This window comes from Haliotis asinina, chromosome 7, assembly GCF_037392515.1.
Source record: "Haliotis asinina isolate JCU_RB_2024 chromosome 7, JCU_Hal_asi_v2, whole genome shotgun sequence".
Taxonomy (NCBI): Eukaryota; Metazoa; Mollusca; class Gastropoda; order Lepetellida; family Haliotidae; genus Haliotis; species Haliotis asinina.
The window spans coordinates 38,728,231-38,752,876 of NC_090286.1; the positions used below are offsets into that span (position 1 = coordinate 38,728,231).

At 37.3% G+C, this 24,646-nt stretch overlaps 1 protein-coding gene across 1 annotated transcript in view; it reads right to left on the bottom strand.

Annotated features, from left to right (window-relative positions):
• LOC137291985 (mutS protein homolog 5-like) overlaps positions 1 to 24,646 on the bottom strand; it is a 61,464-nt gene that overhangs the window by 28,770 nt on the left and 8,048 nt on the right. Inside the window, exons 2-10 of the mRNA XM_067823537.1 lie at positions 13,132 to 13,255; positions 11,173 to 11,253; positions 8,873 to 8,950; positions 4,334 to 4,455; positions 4,058 to 4,167; positions 2,961 to 2,996; positions 1,589 to 1,671; positions 1,220 to 1,265; positions 903 to 1,041 (exon numbers count right to left, since the gene is read on the bottom strand). Of these exons, the coding sequence (XP_067679638.1) occupies positions 903 to 1,041; positions 1,220 to 1,265; positions 1,589 to 1,671; positions 2,961 to 2,996; positions 4,058 to 4,167; positions 4,334 to 4,455; positions 8,873 to 8,950; positions 11,173 to 11,253; positions 13,132 to 13,255 (819 nt within the window). The remainder of the gene's footprint in view (positions 1 to 902; positions 1,042 to 1,219; positions 1,266 to 1,588; positions 1,672 to 2,960; positions 2,997 to 4,057; positions 4,168 to 4,333; positions 4,456 to 8,872; positions 8,951 to 11,172; positions 11,254 to 13,131; positions 13,256 to 24,646) is intronic.

The following is a 24,646-nucleotide window of genomic DNA, read 5'->3' on the forward strand; positions in this document are numbered from 1 at the left end:
GCAGACCTGTTAAGATGCTTGCCAGAAAAGTCAACCATGCTTGTCGTAAGAGGCGACTAACAGACTCAGACTCACTGACGTGGCTGACACAGACCTGTCATCGGTTCCCAGTTACACAGATCGATGCTCATACTGTTGATCACTATATTGTCTGTTTCAGACTCGATCATTTACAGACTGCCACCATACAGCTGGAATATTGCCGTCTGCAGCGCAAAATTAAACACACTCATATTGTTCAGCACCAATCTCTGCAATGTTTCCCACATAACTGAGGCATCTTCCCACATAACTGAGGCATGATAGTATATACATGTGTATGATCGACATATCAGGATATGCTGACACACTATTAAAGTCACCAAGCCTAACTACCCAATTTATTTGGGTGCTTGTTAAACCTTAAGCATGTTAGGCCAGTGATAGGTAACCCGGATACACAAGACAGGTGGGTAATGAGTTGGACCTGGGTACCTGTTTCACTACCTGGACCTGTAATGTTTATGTGACTAATGGATTAAACAATGTAATATGTTATATTATAAAAAGGTTGTATGTCTTTGAAGATTTAAACATAATTTACAGTCACTTCTTTTTAATAATAATATATGGTTAAGATATTGAAAAACTTGAAATCTAAGCCTCTGAGCTGAAGAACATATTGCCATTTCTTTCAAATTTGATGTCAAGAATTAACATAACAGGTATGTGGGTAGGGTAGGGTAATAGGGGGTAGGGTAGAAAAGCCCTAATGTATATGTTCTTGGGGACCAACACTGATCTGTAGTCCCCATGACGACGTCTTTAAGTCTATATTGTGTGCAGGGCTTTTAGCAAATAAATGAACATGTCTCTAAATTTCAAAAAGGAAGTTGCACTTGCACACAATTTGCAATACCTACTGGTACATTTTTGATATGCTTGAGACAGTCTGACAGGGTAGTGAGCACCTCTATGTTCCTGGCATGCATGAAGAACTCTATAGCAGCATGTCTCTGTTTCAGGATCTCCACATTTCGCAGAGGTCGCAGGAACCACAACCTGCAAGACACCTTCAGGACTGTTTAACTAATATATACTAGTATATGTATATATAGAACCACAAGCTGCATTGGACACCCTCAGAACTAATTAACTAATATATATATATATATATATATATGTGAAGTAGTTCAAAGACTTACTTTTTAAAATATTCATGTCTGTCTGCCTCACTCACCTCAACATTTTGCTACCTATCTGTGACCTGCATCGGTTTAGGATACCTGGAAAGGAAAAGTGAGTGAGTATGATTTTAGCAATATTCCATCAATATCAAGGCACAGGACACCAGAAATGAGCTTCACACATCGTACCCATGTGTGGAATCAAACCCCAGCGTGACAAGCGAATGCATTAACCTTTAGGCTACCCCACTGCCCCTGAAAGGAAAATCAGCATATGTTGGGTAGTGGCAAGATACTCAGTTGTTCTCAATACTGATATTTCTTTTAAGAGGATTAAATAAAGGATGAAGCAGTAAAGCTTTTTAAAGGATGTTTTACATAGAGATGAAACAAGCTTTCACATGAATCATCTTGATACACACCAAACAGACTGAGGCCCTCCTTGGCACCTGACCCAGACTTGTAGACAGACGGGTGGGCCTCTCGGTAGAAGATCTGCAGAGCACTACATCAGCACATAGACAATAAAAACTTTGACAACCACGACAAGAAAAACATAACAACAAAAGAAAGCGTTATCTAAGCCATTCTTTAACACTGTTTGCATTGTCCTGCTACCCAGCACACAGAAAATCTGTTGCAATTAAGATAACTCCATAGTTATGTAAAACATGAGTGGCTGGGTGTTTGGTAATGCAGCAGCATTCCAACTGTGTGATAAATCATAGACATCATAGATCCTTGAAATGCCACACATAGGACAGTGATAGCATGAGCTAAAGACTACTTGATGTGAATGCTAGAAGAAATGAATTTGGAAGCTGCTTTTATGATGGATAATTACATTGTTGTTCATTTAGCATGTGCCAGAAAATCAAGTGATCATCATCACTATGCATGAGCACTGATCTATGCAACTGGGACATGATGATACAATGTATATGCCAGCCAAGTCAACGAGCCAGAGAACCTGATCCTGCAAGCAGAGATGCCAACCATCAAAGTGTTGCAAATAGTAGTTTCAAGGATCAAAACTTGTAGTTTGACCATCAAATTAGTAGTCAACTAAATACTTAAAATCATGATGGATTCTGAAAAAGATTATATGACACTAATCAAGACTGAAGCTTTAATTTGACATACCTCCAACAGCAGATTTCCAAATTATCAGCAATACATTTCTTCTTGTCCCTTTTCGGCAAAAATATATTTAATCACCAAAAATATATATGTCTATTAAACATATCAATTTTTTATGAACTTTCTTCAATTTTGGAGAATTTCCAGTGCAATCATATTGCTTTGTTTGGGCTGAATTTGTAGCAACTATGATAACATAGAGGTTGGCATCTCTGTGTTAGTCGGCGCTTACAAGAAAAATTTTCTGAAGACCAATTACATGACTGACATTTGACTGGATCACACAAAGCATACATCTGATTAAATATGTTTGACTCGTTTCCATAATGTCTATGAATGATTGAGGCAGGTGTGATGCTGCTTGTAACAGGGTACAAGTTTTATCATGCTTTTTGTGAGAGGAATGCCAAAAATGATTCAATCCCTTGAGACTGAACTCCACACAGTGAACTGCCGTGCCTTTGATGACTGGCCCACTTGCCATCATTTTAGTGAAAAGTGTGCCTTTATAAATGAACATTTGCCACTCAAACTTGTACTTGAAAACCAATGGGCATGTGAGAACAATGACATGATCCACTGAATGGAGTAGTTTATAACCAGTACTCGCATAGTGCTATAATAGAAGCCTTGCTGTAAGCAATGTTTACCAACCTGTATGTAATGTCATCAATTATCATCTGATCTTCTCTGCAATAAAGATCAAAACACATTTAACTCATTCATTTCAAAACAACTGTCAGTCTTTTCAAATCTATTTTGGACACATTGAAAAAAACATTCACATAAAATGTAAATAAGTAAAAACTAAGTATTTTTCATATATACATGTATTTAGTTTTTATCTTGCACAACTTGCTTGCTTTACTTATTGCATACAACACGAAACATGGCTACAATATGCTGAAATAAAGCCAGACTAATTTTATTTCTTGTTTTACAGATCTGCCTGCCGTAATTTTTCAAGAAAAAGAAAAAAATAAAAGTGAATTTTCCCCACTCAAAAACTAAAATATTAATATTTCTATTGGTCCAAACCACAAACACAAGAAATTCTTTAGTTAGATTGGGTTTTTTTGCCCCATATAAACCTCATAAATTGCCAAAAGTAAAATACTTTGAGTATTTTGAAGGAATACTATTTTGATTGTAGATTTTATTTTTATTTTTTCCCCTTCTGCCTTTAGGTTTTCTGGTCTGGCCTAATGAGGATAGTAACTGTCACTTCCTGATCTTGCATGAGTGTCTGGCTATACATATTATGTTTTGTTTGTTCATTTATTGTTTAGTCATGTACTCAGATTGTTTCAGCTATTGATTGACAGAATGCAAAAAAATCAAGTTGGGCCAGACAATCCAGTGATCAGTAGCATGAACACTGACAAATGCAATAGGGATACAATGATATGAGTCAAACCAAGTCAGTACTGATCACCAATTACCAGAATCTTAGAATATATTCACAATCACAAGACAATCTAAATGTGAAATCTGATGAGTTCTGCTTTAAATAGATCTAAATGGTATTGAGGGATAAAAGTGAGTGAGTGAGTTTAGTTTTATGCTGCTTTTATCAATATTCCAGCAACATCAAGGCAGGGGACACCAGAAATGGACTTCACATAATGCACCCATGTAGGAAATCGAACCCGTTTTGGGCGTGACGTCAGCAAGCATTTTAACCACCTGGTTACCCCATGGCCCCTTGTGGGGTTAGATTCCACTACACATTGATGAAGGTGCTGTCTTACAGTGTGAAAATCTGTATGCCCAGAACTGGCACCCTCGTGTCAAAATCCTCCAGTTCCACGCCCACACGCGCCTTCTCCAGGAACTTGAGCAGACCACCCGCTGCCCTAACCTGCAAGTTAAGACCAGGCTTTTTTTCAACTGCAAACCAATGGTTGACACTGTGAGTCCAAGGTATCAAGGTAATAGAGAGACTTGGTATAGTTTCATGTCTCTATCAAGTGACATTACAGTGGTCTTCGTTCAGTTAAAGTGAAAATTGGATACTAGATGCTTACCATGCAGGCATTCTCAAAGGGCACGAGTGATGACATGTAGAGAGTGCGCTCCATGTCAGTGTAGTGGTCAGGTATTGTGGGGAGATTGAGGGACAGGATTCTCCGCTTGCAGATCGCAAGAGCTAAAATACAAATCGCACATATAAAACAAGTCTACTTTTCCTGGGGAATGAATAACGAGTGAGAGAGTGAGGTTAGGTTTACGTTGCTCTCAGCAGTATTCCAGCTATATGGTGTCAGTTTGTAAATAATAAAGTCTGTACCGGACAATCCAGTGATCAACAGCAGGAGCAGCAATCTGATGACATGTGTCAACTAAGTCAGCAAATCTGACTACCTGATCCCATTAGTTCCCTCTTATGACAAACATAGGTAACTGAAGGCCAATATTCTATCCCAGACCTTCACAGGTAGGGAATGAACAAAATAACTGAAAGAAAACATAATGCTGAAATGTCAATTCATGTCAACTCTCTATCAATCAATGTGCCTTTTCCTAATGGAATAACTACTATAAAGTGACTTTTTAAAACACATTCAGCTGTGTGAAGATCACAGGCATAAGGAATACAGGGGAAGTAACTCCTGTGGGTTTGTGTGTACAAAGGTAGAGGATGAAATCCATTATGAATTATTGCTTACACATAAATGCACATCAAGTATAGCTGACTAAACAAGATGAATCTAGGGCTCCTGATAACTTTTGAGGGTGTGGGTGTACTAGCCCCTCACACTGCAAGTGGAGGTGTCCTGAGAATTTTGAAGGAGTACTGACATGTTTTTGTGTGAGCAAGCCGGTGATGTGGTTTGTTATTTATAATATTAAACAACTTTTCAGCGATCAAACTTTATATATGTTAGACTCATAAAGGCATATATATATATAATAACTTCAAATCTTATATTATGTCATACATCATTGACTTTTAGGCATGTAGGCCCCTTGTCTACAGCCCTGTAAATCTCCTGTGACATGTACATACTTATGATCTATCAGCGCTGCATTTCACAGGACAGAGCAAATTGTGATATTTTGTCATACATGATCTGTATGTCCCACATAACAATTCTTAAAGGGGCACTGATGCGGAGCGAATAATGCTTCTCGCCAACGGTCTAATTACGAAAGCAGACCGCAAATTGGTCAGCGCCCACTCCTTCGACTGTGACGGACAAAGGAACTGGGCTCCTGTCCATATTAGCAAAATTTCTTCACTTCAGTCAGGAGGCCGGATGCCCATCACATGCCATTTGTTTAAAAATATCCATGGTATTCCTTGTCTGATCGTAACCATATATCCCAGCAGTGTAGTTCTTTTCGGATGCTTGGATGGTATACTTACTGATCCAATTTAATCCTATTTCTGTGTTTTTAACCTCGATATTTAATCATGTTACATGAAAATATGATGTCTACAGGCACGTAGCAAGCCATTTGTTTCAGTACGGAAGATTGCAAAGCTTTATAGTTAGGTAGTTTTGAGTGTTGGTTCAGCTGTGATAGCAAATAGCATACGTAAATTTTGGTAGCTATGGTAGCTACAATGGTTTATTATTTATGATAATAAAACACACAGTTGATTTATTTGAATTCGTAAACAAAAAAACGATGACCTTGGCTTTGGTAGAGAAATCTGAAAATTGTCTTACGTAAAAAACACCTTATTTCACTTATTTACCAAAGTACACAGCAAATGCCTGTGTGTATTCCTTATGTAACGAAATTCCGTCGGTATCCTCAAAACAGTTTCGGCCCATAAGTGTTTTCAGGCTGCATGCGACACAGAGATTACATCTTCCTTGCTGTAACTCGCGCTTGATGGTGTAAACCTACACGTGTTATTTGTCATCATTCTCTGGATGGTCAATTCATGAATTCATAGCAGGTATAATTAGTAGCAACACCACTCGGTTACTCAACAAAGGTTCCCATTTGGCATTTCTCCTGTCTGGAGTAAATACTCAACATTATAAATTAAGGTCTGTAATGGCAAATGTATTGTATGTTATGTAATATGTGCATGTAAGTGATGCAAGAGGGTCTATCAGCTGAGTTACAAAAACAAACATCGATCAAAGGATTAACCGATAACACACTGATTGATTAATTACTTTTATCTTCTAGCGGATTTGTCAAAAGGCAGTGTGTGTAGATGACTACACCCTGTCGTAAAGTGTGAGTGCAAAAACAACATCCTCCCTTCAAAGAATTAACCACCCTTGCGTTGATTGATTGATTGCTCAATATTGGTCAATTAAATTACTTAGAATAGTGGACATCATACAATTAGTTGCCAGGTGTGCTATCTTGGGAGACCAATGAGAGGTTTATCTAGTTTTCACCAACGAAAGACGTGAAACGATGTGTTACTTTTTCGCAAATGAGACAGTTGTAAGACACGCGACACAGAGCAGGATTATTTACCAGCTGCAGATGAATGGAATACGATTTCTTTTACGTGGATATTGATGGATACATTCCTGAACAAGGTAGTAGCCTGACACTGTTGTTATAAAATTAGTCTGTTTTCCATTCATTATTTGCATTTTGTTTTAATTTATTTGTTGTAGCATTCAGCAGAATCTGTATGACAGAAAACACACACTAGATCGCGTATGTGTGTGAAATAGGATCCACATTGGCAATCTATACAATGTATAAATGTTGCTGTTATGTTAGAAATTTACTATGAGTATAAGCAAATCGTGTGTTCTTTTATTAATTTTCAGAATCATACAAATATGACAATAAACTAATTAGGGTTATGAGACAAAATATAGAGACGTACATTGGCTTCGTTATTTTTCCGTCCTAATAGTTTTTTACCATTTCTACCACTGGCAGATGATTAACCTTCAAAGTGTTTCATTTGTTTTCATAATACATTTGTAATGAAGTACAAATGACTTCACCTCAGTTGATCTGTCTATAATTAAACTATCAATTGCGCTTACGGACTGCGCAGCAGAGGTCACGAACCAGTCACGAATTCTGGGATATCATCCGGGTACTCACGGGAAAAAAACAATAACAAAAGTTTACACCAGTCCACGGAAATTGCTCCGCATCAGTGCCCCTTTAACACATAAATACATATGTTTATGTACAGTGGTGACTTCCACAGTTTTATGTGAACTGTTAGTAAGTGGTTTCCGTGTATATTAATTACAAACTATTTTTTAAGAGAATAGCATCTGCTGGAAGTTTCCAAACACTTACATACAGATATGGTTGATATACATTTTGTTTAAAAACGTGGTGAATTACATAACATAAGGGTTGCCTTGTTATTTTGTGGTGAGTAATTTGATTCAGTGTATTTTCAATGTTTTAAATTTGCACACAGACAATTAATGACACTTACAAAAAGATTTCACGATCATTTTGCACATTTATTCCTGGTAAAAAAAACCATATTAGGCCAGACCAATTATATTTCTTGTTTTACATATTTTTGATCTCAGAAAACCTAAAGACAGGATGAGAAAAATAAATAAATAAATCACCAATCAAAGTGATATTCCTTCTAAATAATCAAAGTATTTAACTTTTATGAAGTGTAAATGGGGCAAAAAACAATCTAAAAAAAATTTCTTGTAAGTTTACATGTTTAGCCAATAAAAACATTAGGATATTATTTTTTGAGATGGGAAAATTAATTTTAATTTTCTTTTTTCTTATTCTCAAAAATATATGACACATAGATTGGGCAAACAAGAAATAAAATTGGTTGAGCCTTATAAAAAAATATCTGCAAATTTGCAAACATACAGCGGTTGAGAGCACAGTCTGCAGACTTTCTCAGTGTACCTTAATTATGTGATGGAAGGTGGAAAGGGTTTTGAAAAAAGAGCCTGTATAAAATGATAAATATCTATATGGAGAATATATTTGACATCATTTACATTCAAAACACAAGATGACTATAACAAAGAATCATCCCTCCAAGGGACACTGCATAATTTATGGTTAGGGCATGATGATAATTCGTGTATGGAGGAGCATGTACAATGTGAATTACTCCCCTAAAATTTCTGTACAATGTAAGCGATGCCTCTTGAATATCACATACAAAATTAATGATGCCCCGTCCCCTCATTCCCTTAAGTTTAAGCAGAGTTATTAAACATTTCACTGTACAAAACTGATGGCTCTCGATCTCCCCAGAAAAAAATGTATGACCCATCCTTATATCATCATCACCACTTCCATCCATCCTCAAGACATGAGCCCTGTGAAGGTGCCGGTTAGAATATTGGCCTTCAGTAACCTATGCATGATGTAAGAGGCGACTAACGGGATCGGATGGTCAGGCTCGCTGACTTGGTTCACATGTCATCAGTTCCCATTGCACAGATAGCTGCTCAAGCTGTTGATCACAGAATTGTCTGGTCCAGACTTTATTATTTACAGACCACCACCATACAAGTGGAATATTCCTGAGTGCAGCAAAAAAATATACCCACTCACTCAAGCCATGAATAATCAAAGGTCCCCAAAGTACTGACTGTGTGTATTGAAAGAGAATGCTAACTTACAAAAGTCGACATTGGGTAGAAACTGCAACATTTCTGTATCCTGCTCCTCTCCATCCATCCCATCTTGCGGGGACGACACTGGGGAAGAAAAATGTATATTACACAAAAGTGTGAAAACTGTTATATTTTCAAAGGCAAATGAAACAGTAATCATGCTATTATCGATCATACTGTGCTTTATTTTGAAACAAATAAGACACTGGGATTAACCTTAAGTCCTGTAACTGAAGCTACCCAAGACTCATACTCTTAATTTTCAGGGATCCCAAACCCTTAAATATTATGATTATTACTAATATTGTTGTAATTCGCTTACTGTTTTGCATTGTGTATCATGATCATCACATTGTTACAGTAATTAAATTGCAAAAGATACCATAACCTGGCCAGAAGCAGACACACTGACAACTCAACGTTAGTTGATTGAAATTATTGTACTTTATCCGCATACCTGTCAATCAATATTATTGCATCTGTTGCCAATTTTTATGCATATAGGACTTAGGAATTCACCTCATGTAAATCGATAAAGACATTATACATTTCTTTCTTATTCATTAAATGCAAATAACCTTGAAATTAGTTGTATCGACATGATTAGGCTTTCTGAAATATGTATTTGTCTTCAATGATTATGGAAACTGATTCAAACTGACTACAACTTTGTTGTTCTTTACACAAGCTGAGGTAAATTTTTGTTTTTCTTCATTAAAGACCGAAAGCAGTTAAAAGGGACTGAACATCAGAGGGGACATCTAGTAATGTTGTAACAAAAAGACATGAACAATATGAGTGACTGTTAGAGTATGGTTAATGCCACTGTTAGCAATATTCCAATAAGTAGAGGATATTCCATGAAGTGAGCATGCCACTAGCCAATACATATGAAAAAAAGAAATATATATCCATACAGGAGAAACACTTCCAAAGGAGTGGAATAAATTGTCACATTTCTTAATTCCTCTTCATCATTCACATTTTATCAGTCTTATTAATCCACTATCGCCTACCTTTTTGAATGGTATATTTAGAACACTCATCAGTCAATACATTAGTGCAGTGGCAGCCCACACGATCTTAGAAGTTGACACTTGGATGTCATTGTTTTCAATCTCTTAATCATATTAAAAGTATTAGAAACAGTACCCAAATATTGCAAATGAAAGACTGGGGCACATAAAACATGTTTTACCTTGTCTTCATTGATAAAACGTTTATGGTGCCAGATAACATAACATATCACAATCACTGATTTTCAAATATTTACACATGATGCATATTATCACATCACAATTACTTTGGCCTTGTGTAGAGTTCAACAAATACATCATTCAAATTAATCCTTTCTTTATGTCTCATTCAGAGAATGAAAACATCAATATCAGTCTTTCCAATACTATTTGCCCTTCTGTAACAGTGTGCAATGATGACTGGATTTACTCCGTCATCATGTGATTATCACAAGATTGTTTCTATGGATTTTTTTTCATGTCATGAATCTCTCAAACTGACTGGACAAAAAAATGACAAAGTGCTGAACAAAGAGGTCAAATATAAACAGTTTTAGCGTAACAGAGTTGAGTCTGCTAAAGGGGATCTGCAATTTTGTATGTAAAACTACTAGTATCAAAAATAATGATTAAGAATTCTGTGAAGTGGAGAGGGGTCACAGACTTTGAACATGAATGGGTCATTCCCATTGTACATGCATCTTCATAAACATCATCATCACTCCGCATAAATCATTAACAGTTCCTTAAGATTGCATGATGTTAAATTTATACTGCGGATTTTACATAACAAAAAGTCGCATGTGCTAAATATTAAAGTGAAAGCTCTTTAATCAGGACTCTGTTGCTTTTCAGACAATCTTACCAAGAGTATTTACATAAAGGGTAATTACTCTGATCTGTTGCACAGAATTTTGTCAACAGAGACGATTTACTGGCAATGGTATTCCTCAGACTGAAGGAGTTTCATGCTATCCAAATCAGGAATGTCTTTCTTGGACATAGAAATAGCAACATGCCTTGATATCCAAATATTTCTGTTTTTCTGTTAACACAAACACTGTTGTTAACACTTTAGAACTAAACATAATTAGTACCACGAAGAATAAAAATTACTAAAAGATGGTTCAAAGGAACCTTGATGCAACAGAGTTGTTGCATAAACATTTTTCAGCAGAGCCATAAACAAAACAAGGAAGTCAATTAACTGCGACTGTTTAAGGAATGTCAAGAACAGATGCACTCTAAAATACAACTCACAGACCCTTTAAGTAAGTTGTTAATACTGACGTGCTTGCTTGAGAAACTTCACCAAGCGCTCATCCTGCTTTGAACTTGCAACAACTTTCTCAGGTCTAAGCTGATACAGGGCTAAATGAAAGAAGTCAAAATATCACATCGTTAGCGACATCAATTGTCTGTGTGATTATTCATATGATGTAACTTCATAATGTACCCAACGCTACATCTCATCACACATCATCAGTTACAAGGAAATATGATGAGTAATGAGATGTTTCAAAATGCTTCCTGCTTGATTCATGAGCATGAATTAATTCTAATAAATTTTCTATACTGTTCTAACGAGTTTTACCTGAACATAAAACCATGAGCATATACTGTGGAGCATATACGGTGGATGGGATCATCAAGATGTTCTGCAACATCTCTGGACATGTATGATTTGATTGGGCAAAGAGGTTCACAATAATGTAACTCCCATTAGAAAGGACTAAGTCTTAGCTGACAGTAGCTAAGGCTGAGTTTTAAATGGAAATATGCAGCGTTTCAATTTGTGTATGTTAGTCTGTCATACAGACCCTGAAGCAAATACATCCAAGAAAGCCCATGCAAATCTAGAAAATGTGGCAAATCTAGATTTCCACAGACTGAAAATGAAGAAAGTCTTAGGGCTTTATTATGTTTTTTTCACTGTGAAGCTTTTAACTGTAAAATATGTTCAGTTCAGAGACTCATTGTTAGTTTATTTGCATGCATACATGTACCAGGTACAGGAGCCAACAGTGAGTTGTCATCGAACATATTAAATCACAACACTGTGTCTGATTAATAATGTAATGTCACAATACCATCAAAGATTTATCAAGAATTATATACTAAACGTAGGGAACAAATATAATTTAGTTGAATATTTTCTATTTTTCTTGAAGTCCCTTTTTTCTAAGAATTACACAGAGGCCTGTTCTAACATTGTATTTTGAGACTGCAGTAAAAAAAATAACATATATAACAATATATAGCTATTCATTCATCCTCTTTTCAGGAAATAGTTCTTCAAAGCCAGAAAATAACTATTTATGTATACTCAAAGGCAAAAGCTATTGTGACACACAAACAATGAAGAGAATCAGTGATAAACTGTTAGTGCCATCAGAGACCATATAATATATCATATGGTCTCTGGTGCCATGAATGAAATGTTATCATATGGAAATGGAAAGACAAATGTTAAACAGTATGGCCACAGCAATACAAAAGAACAATTCAAAAGAACAGCGAATTTGCCACACCACAGTCACAACACAAGAGATGGGTGCCCACAGCCAGTAGCAAGAGAGTCCACCTTGTGCACTGACCACTTAAAGTCAATGAAGTAAAGGGTAAGACCATTCCTTTTCTGGGTAAGATTTGACAGAGATCTTGCAGGGTGGCTATAGAATTTGGATAACATAGGGTCGCTCCAGTACATCCCAGACGTGTTCAGTGGCTACATATGTGAGGACCTTGAGGGTAACTGATATAACACTGTAACTTGATCAACAGACAATAAGGGCCCCTCGTTGCAACCTGGATTGTCCGGGAGTTGTTCAAATGCATCAGTCTTGATATGAGTTGCCACTACATGGACATTCTATAATTTCACTGTTTTGCTGAAAATATCACCATAAGTGCCACATGCTTTTCTTTAGATATAGTTGACTGAAGCAGACTAACAGGTCTCCAGAGGAACGAAATGTCAAACTTGTTCCAGAGTGTTCAAAAGAAGTTTTTATAAAACTGCATCAAGTGGAAATGATAAGTGGTTTTCTGCCCTTTTTAAATGGCCATTGCTTGCAATTTTTCTGGAATACATCATTTGCACAGATAAACCTCTATAATATATTCCGTCTCTGGTTCAAATTCCCCAAATCATTTACAAAATTACCAATGAAAAAGACTTTTCCCCTTGAGTATATATTTAGGGCACTGTTACACCTGAAAGAGAAGAAGTAAAAAGCACAAAATCACCTCTTTTCAGGATGGAAAAATTGTCTGTTTCCTCAGTGTCCAACATAAGATGAATCAGCATGGTGTCAATATCGTAATATGCTAGACTGATTCTGCCTCCATGCCACACCAAACTCAGATAAACCTGCAAAAGAATCACATGCATGACTTCAGAACAAGTTACTGAATAACACCTAACAATAAAATATGTATATTCTTAACACCTAATTGGATGGTTTAATAGATTCTTATACCTAAGCAAGCTCACTCATGAAGATCTAGGTTAAAACTGGTCTTCAGCAGCTCAAGCTTGTAGTAAGAAGAAAGTAACAGGATCGGGTGGTCAGGCTCATCGTATCAGAATTGTGTAGAGTGATGTTCATGCTATTGATCACTGGACTGTCTGGTCCAAAGTCGCTTGTTACAGACTGCCACCAAACACCTGGAATACTGCGGCATAAAACAACAAACCAACCAACATTTGCAAGCTTAGTTCCAGAGTTCAATACTTAAAGGGGGTTGGGGCCCTTGGGTCCAGTACTCATGCTCACGTACTATTGTAAACTAGGGACTGCAAAATGTTTATAATCTGAACACAGAGTTATCACAATTACTCACTGTAGTTTGTCACTAATGGTCTGCAAACCAGATTCTACACAGAAACTGAGAAAGATCATTGTAGTGTTAGCACAAAACGTTCGTGACCTGTCTTATCTTATAATTAAGAATAATTAATAGACGATTACATAACCCATCACACTTTACATTGTTCTCCCATAGTGATATCATGTGTTCACTCTATGTGAACACTTTATGTGTTCTCCCAGAGTGATATAAAGAAATGAAAGGAACATACAGCTGTTTCAGTATCCTTCAATTATATCTTGGTTTCACAACTGTTGTATGCATACAGCCAGGGCCTAAATTGTCGAACCTACTCTTAACGCTAAGATAGTCATAAGTGGCAAACATTAACACTAACTTACGACTATCTTGGCCCTAGGAGAGCTTAGAAAATCTAGACCCAGGACTTGAGATTCACTCATGTTCTCCAGCATGTGAATCTACGGACCTATTTACTTATTTGTATTTCAACATAATCTTCATAACTAGGCCCTAATGCTTTCATGCTCATTTTCAAATATAGCAGGGCTGATGGGTAGCCTAGCTGTTCCCTCATGACGCCAAAGATCTGGGTTTGATTCCACACCTGGGTATAACGTGTGAAGGCGTATCCTGGAGTACCCCACTGTGATATTGCTGGAATACTGCTAAATGCTACATAAATCTAAACTCACTAACTCACATATAGCCATAGTAATATATATCATATTTATATCGTTTATGTTCAAGCCCCATTTACTACAGCACCTCTGAAGTGATGGATATAGAGCACACAGGAACCTAACATGTCTTGTAAATATCACTCCCCTTTGACTCATTTGTCCATTCTAAATATTACCACACTGTTCATATTTTGCAAGCATAACAATGTTCTTGTGATACCTACCCAGAGAAATGACTTCACACCCCAGAATGTTGATCACTTCTAGCTGATGAATCATGTGACATTTCAACATTGATGCACCTGCCTTTACAGTTTAATGAAGTATTTGTACCGGTATGTTCTGTACTATTGTTTGTTCCATACTTTTCTCCAAAACTTGGAAGGATTTCCTCAAGAAAATATGTTTTGCTATTGTGTCCCTGTTTTTGATGAATGTCGACTGACAAGGCCTCAAATGTCCCCAATGATCCAGTTTCTTGATCCATTGCTGCTTTCTGTTGTATATAAATATCAAGTCTGTAAACATCTTGGAACGTCTTACAAACTGAAAAAACCATGATAAGAGCCTTGAGTTATGATACACCAACAGAATTTGTACCTACACTTACCTGAACTGAGGACAGATTGTTGCCAAAATCTGTCACTGTTAAATTAATCAGATTATGCCATATAAACATAGAGAAAGAAAACCTTTACATAAACCACTTCCATCCATCAGACAATGTGGCAAAGACCACTGCCAGTAGTCCTGTAAGCAGGTACATTAGAAACAGCAGCTGACAACAGACATTTAGTGCCTGAAATAAAGTCTTCCTATTTGAAAATACAAGAATATACATTTATCTACATACCAATCTAAATGGAGTCAAGATCAATCCTAAATTTCAAGGGGCCAACTTATCAAATTATTACAGACTTCTATTCAAGTAATTTTATTCACTTTTTAAACATATTTTCTAGGATCTGTGCAACAGATTACTACCAGGGATATCTCCTGAGGCTGTTGATCAATGAAGTCACCTGGGTCCAGTTACATAAAGCTCTCGTAAGCCTAAGATCTCTTAACTTTACTCAAGACTTCCTCGCTCCTATGTTAGAGTTTAGGAGGCAAAAATGCAACGAGGAAAGTTATGAGATCTTAGGCTTACCAGAACTTTGTGGAACGGGATCATGACATGCTTCATAAAACTGTAACACAAAAGTGCTGTAGTTCACATGAACTGTTCCTGAACATTGGCACGTTAGTGCATGAGCACAAATGATGGTTTTGTAACATGCCAATTTAAAATGATAAGTAATCACAGTTAATCTACAGTCTACCTGCGTATAATCGTCTACATTCAGACACAACAAAAATACATGCAAACAGTTTGGATACTGCATGAAGCAGCATTGGTTCAGTTGTTCTTGTCACCTTCAGTTTAAGTGAAAATAGATTTTAAACCTAAAATACACAACTGAATATATCCCAAAGCAAGCTGAATTCGACACTCGAGCTGATTTCGACAATTTGTATTGCTAGTGCTATATCGGGGAAGCATGTGCACGATCGGAGTACACAAACAGTTTTCGGTTCCTTTCGTGAGTTAAGTTACGTAAAGAGCAAAAAACATCAATATTATTCAATGCTCTTGTGAATCCGACAGTTCGCATTGCTAGCGCTATATCGGGGAAGTATGTGTCCAATCGGAGTGCACAAACAGTTTTTGGTAGGGTGGATGCCCAGTTACTTTCGTGAGTAAAGTTATGTAAAGAGCACATGAACATCAATATTATTTACCCGAGATCCTAAATACCACTTCAGATGCAAAATCAATTGCTGTATAACAAAAAAAAGCAAGCGAAAATCAGCAACATCAATCAGTCTAAGTAAAAATCGTCTCAGTGTATTTCGTTACACTCCACCACTGAGTCTAACAAAACCTAGCAGAAGGTCGCGTCAGGTAGCCTTTGAGCAACCAATGACAGTCCAATCAAATGCGAGATGGTTAAATAGATTTAACCAATCAGACAACGGCTACTACTTAGGGATCGGAGGGACTTTCAAAATATTCAGGTCACCGACATAGATCTCTCCACAAACAAAAATCAGCATATAACACACTTATTTGACCTGCAGTACATACGCTCTGGGGTTTCTGATGACATGCTTACCATTAGCTAATATTTCCGCAAGATAACATCCTTGAATATTGTCAAAAACACTATTTTCACTGTTTACTCACCGTTGTCATGGCTGTACGTACGCCGTGTGCATCACTCGGAATCGTTCGGGTACGAACCTTTTCGAGATGAAAAGTTCATAAGGGATGTGCAAACGTGCACTTTCGCGATTTGATAAGCTGTGTTCTGATTGGTCAATCTCAAAGGTTACCTGACGCGACCCCCCATAAGGTTTTGTTAGAATCAGTGGTGGAGTGTAACGAAAAGTACTGAGGCAAAGTTTACTTAGACTGCAAGATCAATTGTTGTCAGAAACACGATATTTTTGTGTGAAATAGATGAATATATCTTTATCACTAAAGGTTTGCAAAATCAAAACTTTAAATGATATTAAATGTAAAAATTATGTTTTTGTTTTACATCATCAACACCCGCATATACCACCACTTAATTAATATCAGAAACATCAGTGTCACTGGTACTAAAGGTCTTAGACATTTATCATTCTGGTGACTACAACAGGCTTAATTTGTATGGCAGTAACAAACCCAGTAACTTAATCGGTAGACTAATGATGCTTTGTCATCGAAATATTTGTATAGACACAAATTACTCAATCTAAATAGAAACAACATGGAAAATGAGATGGGAGATTCTGAACTTGAGTCAAATGTAGACTGTTTTAATTTAGGGATTCAACCAGGATTCATAGCCACGAGGACTGGCTTCTTGAATGCCCAACAAATACAACTCTGTGCAAGGAAAACTGCACTGTACAGGATTTGATTACGCCTACTGGCAAGAGGAGAATCCAAATCTCAAATTTTTTTTAGACAATGCTACAATACGAATAATTCTCAATAATACAATGACACAAGCGCAAAGAACTAACATATGTGTAAAACTTACATTTATGCAGGCCATGTCCAAAATCAGATTAGAGTGAGGAGTTTAGGTTTATGTCGCTTTTAGCAATATTTCAGCAAAATCAAGGTTGGAGACACAAGAAATGTAGTCAAATCAGAATTCTTTAGTATGCGCAAAATTAGAGACACTCAACTGATTTCAGAGAACTTGGAAGTCAAATAATGCAATTTGGGAAGCGAAATTTGTTTGAAGCGAAGTTTGCTAATATGATGAAATATATTTCCCAGTCCAGTAGATTATGATACACATATTTTCTTGATATAGTTTTCTTTCAAAAAGTTCTCATTCTATTAAAAAATGTTATTTTAGTCTGTGTGAATACTTATTTTGAATAGTGCAACATGTATTTTTGCCAAAACTTGCCAATTTCATTGTGACAAATCCTCACATCAGGAAATGATTTTGTCTCTCATATCCTGAATGATCTCAGCTGTCGGCTTATGTGTATGACTAAGGCTGGAAGTTCTCTAATACTTCCATATCAGTAACAATTTCACAATGTTTACTGAGCTGTTTGCCCTACTGACAGTAAATGAAGTTGTGTTACGCATAGACTACTTGAACTAGCCAAGCATTGCAGATTTAACTCCAAAAGGAAATGATATAGCAAACAAGGTATTACAAATGATTTCTTGTATATCTTTAACTTCTCAAGCTTGAACAATAGACATTCTCAGGATTTATCACAAAAGGAAACTGAGCAAGGGAGTTTAGTTTTACACAATATTCCAGCAATATCATGGCAAGGGACACCATAAATGAGTGTAATGCACTGTACCCATGAATGGAATCAAACCAAGGCCTTCAGCGTGAAGAGTGAATGTTTTATCCACTAAACTATCCCACTGCCCCTGAAGGCATATGAAGTCAGGTTAACATTTTATTAGCGGCGAATAGTCATGAAGGTACCAGAGCATAATCTGATTATAGTGAATTTCTGATGTTGTAATAAGTTGTTAATGGGAATGTTTGGTCTAAACTGAAAGCAATAAGGGTGTTACCTTTGTTTGAACATTCTGGTATAGAAATACTATTTTTCTTTGTGTGCCTTAGATCACCAGGCAAATGTTTATATATGCCTTTCAGAATTAAAGTGTGCCTACATGTTTTAGAATCAATGACTGTAGCTATGATGATGATCATTTGAAATTGTTAGTAAACAACAAATGTAACCTGTTTTCTGTTATCACTAATTACGTCTTCTGTTTAAGAGTTTTCTTAAAGGTCACATGCAACAAAAAAATCAAACATAATTAAAACACAATTATCACATATTCATTGCATATAATATAAATTCATTGCATATAATATACATTGCTGTTTGTCAAAAAACAAGTAAAGAAAATGATAAGCGTACAATCTCGATTCAAAAGTGCAATATTTTGTACTTGGGCTTACTTCTCTCGAAACGAAGCTCTCAGGAGACCGAACCCAGTCAAAGCAGGTGGACATGCATTCAAGATTAAAGAAGACTTCCAATTGGCTGGCTCATTTGCTGATACGCTGAGAGCTCCTTGTGCGTACAGAAAGGTGATCTGTTTGATGGGCATTTTGGAAGTATGGCGAGTCACAAGAAAGTAAGATTCTTTATGGATAACAACTTATTTCGTTGTACTTGATGCGTCGTGTCAGTATGGATTCATATACCGTTGTCAAACAAAATCATACACACTAGAAGAAGTTGTTATCAATAAAGAATGTATATAGAGATGCTGGGTTTTGTAAATACATGTTCTCTGAATTTGCGTTCGATCCATTCAAAAATCATCTCAGTAGAAATGGTCAACTACTGTGTGGCTGGAAACTAGCATTCGTCTAAGTACAAAGCAGAACTTGAAACTGACAAGAGTTTGCACCAGTTTCCGTCAGATCCAGTCATCCGAGAAAAATGAATGTAGTTTGTTTGCAACCCCCAGACAAAAACATGTCATGCATACAAGAATCACACCTGAAAAATTACATAATGTGGCAGAGACAGGACTCGGGTGCACGAGTCATAAAACAATTTATTTTGTTTATGGCGTATAGCCTGATAGGTGTTAAGTTCAAACTGCATGTGGTCAATGATTGAAGCTGTGTATTGCATATTGTCTTTAGCAGACAGGCAGGCGGACATATAGGTGTCAATAAACCAGACATTGAGCTTTCTCTGTCACAGAGGCTGCTTACCACAATCAACATGTTTTGTCATGTAACGAATAGATTATTTACTTGTTTGTGTACACAACAAAGATTAGACTACTGCTCACGACCTCAAACTCCAGACATGCATACTGTTTCACGCTCCACGAACCTATTCACTGCGTATGCGTTAAGGGTGCAGCGCAGCACAGCTGTTGAAACCACTTTTCCCCAAAACGCTGGGGGAAATTTAGTGAATCATTTGAACTCCAATTTTGCGGACTTTTTTTTCCATTACATTTTATTTCAACTGTATAGGCTGAATTGGCATTTTTGATGATTTGTTTCGGTAAGTTCATACTGAAAGGTATCAGAATCTGCCAAGTTGTGTTTTACATTGCATGTGGCCGTTAAGCTTTCTTTTGTTGTTATTTCCCAACATCTTCACAGCTAAACATTTTGTGACAGGCTCACTTGTTCCATATCCTTAAAGTACCCAACTATCAGTACTCCCATCACTCTAAATGAAAAAATAGCCACATTTCTAAACAACATATACAATTACCATTTCAGCAATTTCCTGGGATATAAAGTCAATAAATGTTTTTGCTTGTTTGTCATTTGCACAGGTGTTATGTTGGAGATTAAGTGACTAAAGGTGAGTTTTGTTTCTCAAAAATTAAGTGTGCCATAATGGCACCAAGAACATTTTATATCCATGCCATTTCAAAATTCACTGTGCCATGGCATGCTAATATATGGGGTATCTAGAACCCTGAACATGATTCACAACCAGTCTGATTACAAAACTCCCACCGGAGTGGATATACTTTACAAAAATAAACAGATTATTTCGTTAGCAAAATGAGACTGACATCAACTCTCTAGCCAAGCTTTGACAACAAATTTAACTGCCTTCATACATTTGTATATTTGTAAGTCTGTAGCTAACATATGTGATCATAATTTTTTTACATGGTCAACAGTTAGAAGAGTTTGATAAATACAAACAAAACATACAGCACAGGTTTTGTTCCAAGAAGAAAAAGATGTCAAAAAGAACAGAACAACATACTACATAAATTTTATAAATCATATCTTTATTCATTTGGACACACCATCTAATCTGGTCTGTCTCAGTATCAGAACTACAATGTTTTCCCTACTGCTAGCCCTCCCCAACTAACTGGAGCACCTTTTCGATTTAAATGGTTTATTTCTTACTATCAAAATGATATATATTCAGAGACTATTACTCTACATTACATCTTCAACACACATGATGCACTTGAGTTTCTAACCAGCAAATGTCATACAACCTTTATGAAGGCACAGCAAGAATGGCCTTCAGTCTCATGGAGATCTTTAGAGTACACAGTTTGTAATTACAATAATAACAGCAAGAATAATTCATTTTATATAGCGGCTAGTTTCCATCTAACTAGTTGCTCACTGGATGTTGTAATCAGAGTCTGGTTATTACCATTATTATTAGCCCAGACAGGCATTAGGCACAAAGGTTACAGTCACATGACTATATTCAACCTGGCACCCATTTTCTGCTGGGTGAATAGAGGAAATTTAGAACAAACTCACTAGACTAAGGTGAGACCACAGGTGTCACACGTGTATCGATGTGGGGCTCTCTGAGTCAAGCTGCCAAACATGGCCTTCTATCCAAGCACTCTCCAAGCACAGTGTTGCTTAACTTCAACTGATTCATGACCTGAGCCCTACACACCACCAAAGTTTGTGACATGAACAAGATAATATACTGTTAGTTGTACACATTGTACAATAACCAAACCTAAACCCAGCCTGTGTTTCACTAGGTAATTTATTTAAACTCTCTTGTCCATGAGCTGACACTAATATACTGCACAAGATTCGATGGAGGACTGTCACACAACATGAAGACAAAGTCATCAATATCCCCGTCACTGGCAAAATAGTCTTCATGAATATGTCTACCAGTTATGATTACAGTATGTCAAATGTTTTGCTGTGTATAAGGCAGAATGGAAGTGAAGTATTGTAAGGTTTTGCAGTTCTGCTACAGACAACTTCATTGTTGTGGGCACAGTTATGCTTTCTCCAACCAACTAGAGTCATTGTCCACCATATTGGCAGAGTCACCAACAAAACCAAGCTCACCTATCCTATATGAATTGTACAAACTAACTGGCCACTGTACAAACCTGTTCTTTACCACAACAGATATAATTCTGTCCATCAGTATAACTATCCAATAAGTGCTGTACAAACCTAGTAAAATCTACATATTTTTTACATTTGCATACTTATCCTGCATTACTCCTGCATCCACTGCTTTCATTTTGACAAGACAAAGCTGTGCAACAGAAACGTCAAAGAGAAGTAGTTGCAACCATTTTGCCATCGTACTGCGCCCCTGTGACAGCAAAAGTGCTGATGCCACGTATCCTCACATTACTGCTGGAAAGTAACATCTGAAGATAACCATCATGGGGATGTAGCACAGCATAAGGTGCCGTTGCACAATCCCAAGACCAGCCTTCGAGAATAAACCAACTAAGGGGACCATCAGGAGACCAAAACTGTGAACATCCTCGACATCCTCCAGAGACATGTCCCTCAAGTGGTGACTGGCAAAAACCATGTTGGATTTCAAAAAACCTCCTTCCAAGATGGATCTAACGGACCAGTTACTATGGAGGGGCATCATACAGGCTACAGCTCTAATTTCATGAGAGTTGTTAGCCCAAGGAGGGTCCAAGTTGGCACCTTCATACACCAGAAGAATGATAGCATGCAATCACAACACCAAGGTGGTACAACTCACTTCTACCTTAGATCTTAGAGATGAATGAAAAGTCCTTTCCTCGTACCATGAGCCTTAGACCAGTTAAGGTAACAACCGAATTGTGTGAACCGGATATAAATGAAGTTCCACTTCATCCTCAGATCCCACAATCGAAAAGAGAGGCGGAATCATTAACGATCTGTCTGGCTGTCCTGGGAGCTGATTTTTAGCAATAGAGTCCCAGCACAGTCTCAGGTGAACGGTTCCATGTGCAGTTCAAAACACAGGTGACGTCAAGAACATGCAGCTGACTCACTGTAGCTTCCATGGCTAAAGCAATGAGATGTAAGGTTATAAAACAAAATAGCGTGAAGGGGCTCAAATGGCGCCTCCTGCAGCAAAAGAAACACCATGTTCAGGTGCCAAGCAGGCAGCCCAAACTTTGCCCTCTGGTCCTCAAGACAGAGAGAACGCCACAAAGCTTGCAATTCTGGAATCTTGGTCATCTTCCTGTCCGTAGGGAAAGCCAACATCAAATTCAGAGCTACCAAATACGTTATGATGGTATTGCCCCTGAGGTGTCTATGATGACACAAAAACAGAAGAAATTCAGCCAAGAATTGAGGTGATGCAGTCATCGGATCCTGATATTTGTCCCTGCAAAAACTTTCAAAGGTTCTCCATTTGTCATTATACAACCCACGAGTAGATGGTCTGTGTGCCAAAGTGATAGCCCTCACAGCTCTAGCAGAATAGCCTTGGCACTTAAAGCCCTTTGCAAATGAGCCAGACATGCAGATGAAACAGACCTGGGGCTACTTTCATAAAGCAACCTCTACTAAGGTTAACCTTAGCTCCCATTCTTTAACAGTGCACTAAGGTTATGGAAGTCTAAGGAGCCTTTGTGGCAATGTTAAAGAATGGGATTTGAGGCTAACCTTAGTAAAGGTTGCTTTGTGAAAGGAGCCCCTGGAGCTAGTTGCGGTAGTCTTCTTTGTGTGGGCACCAGTAAATTTGACTGCTGAGGTTGCTTTAGAGGATCGTGGGTGATGAGCTTTCTTAGATCCACAAACCAAATGGCAGGTGCTATTGTTGTCACATGTAGTGTAGCCCTCTCTCCCAAAGAACCATGTATCTCCCTAGCTGCCGGGGCACAGTGTGATGGCCATATGGCGACTCATATGGTTGGAACACACTTCTCTTTGACGTTTCCATCGCACAGCTTCATCTTGTCAGTAGGAAAGCAGTAAATGCATTAAGGAGTAATGAAGAATAAGGTAAAAATTTATATGCTATCATGCAAACATATAACTATATACAATGTTTGCTTTATATACTACTCTATGATCATATCTCTTACCAAAGTAAATATTTCACCTATCAGTATAATTACCCTAATGGAAATGTTTGTAATTGTATGCTACTGCATGAATATGTAACCATATACAATGTATTATTAAACGTATTGCTGTAACCTTGGTGTAATGAAATAAAAAATATGAAAACCAAACTCACAACTTCACCCAAAACTATCCAAGACACCAACAACATCTTAGTGGTGAGTGTGTGAAACACAAACAATAAATCCAATAAAATATTCGAAGACTGTAAAAACATTATCACTCCTGTCTAAAGCTTATGGTACTCTAAGAACATGGAGCTTCTTACAAGACTATAGTCCACCTGCAATAAGGAAAAATCTGAACAACGGTTACAGAGAAGAAAATCAAAATATGACATCAAAAAGTAAATGAAAGTAGAAACATTGGAGCTACCGTGACTTCTACTTGCCATGCCAGTTTACAAAAAGGACTGCACAAAGTCTAGGCTATCAGTGGGCAGACTTCCATTTTTGGAAGTCATGGTGGCTGAGTGATTTAGGTGGCTGGCTGACTTTGTGTTCTGGCAATCAGGTGTCTGACTCTGAGTGAGTGAGTGAGTTAATATTTAATGTCACATCGGCAGTATTTCAGCCATATCGTGATGGGTCTGACTCTGAGGGTGAATGGGACCCAACCTAACAAAAGTTCTAGAATTTGAACTTAGACAGTGTAAACTCAAATATAACACGTTACATTTGTCCACTTTCAAAATGGCATTGTGTAATCATTATGGCTGTAGCAGTTCAACAAAATTCCCTGTCTAGCATGAGGCTGAGACTGAAAAACAACAACAGTTCACTATATCCATCTCCATAACATCCTGATGATACATGGCCAAGTTCAACTCCCATGGTCTGGTAGTTTGAGAGGAAC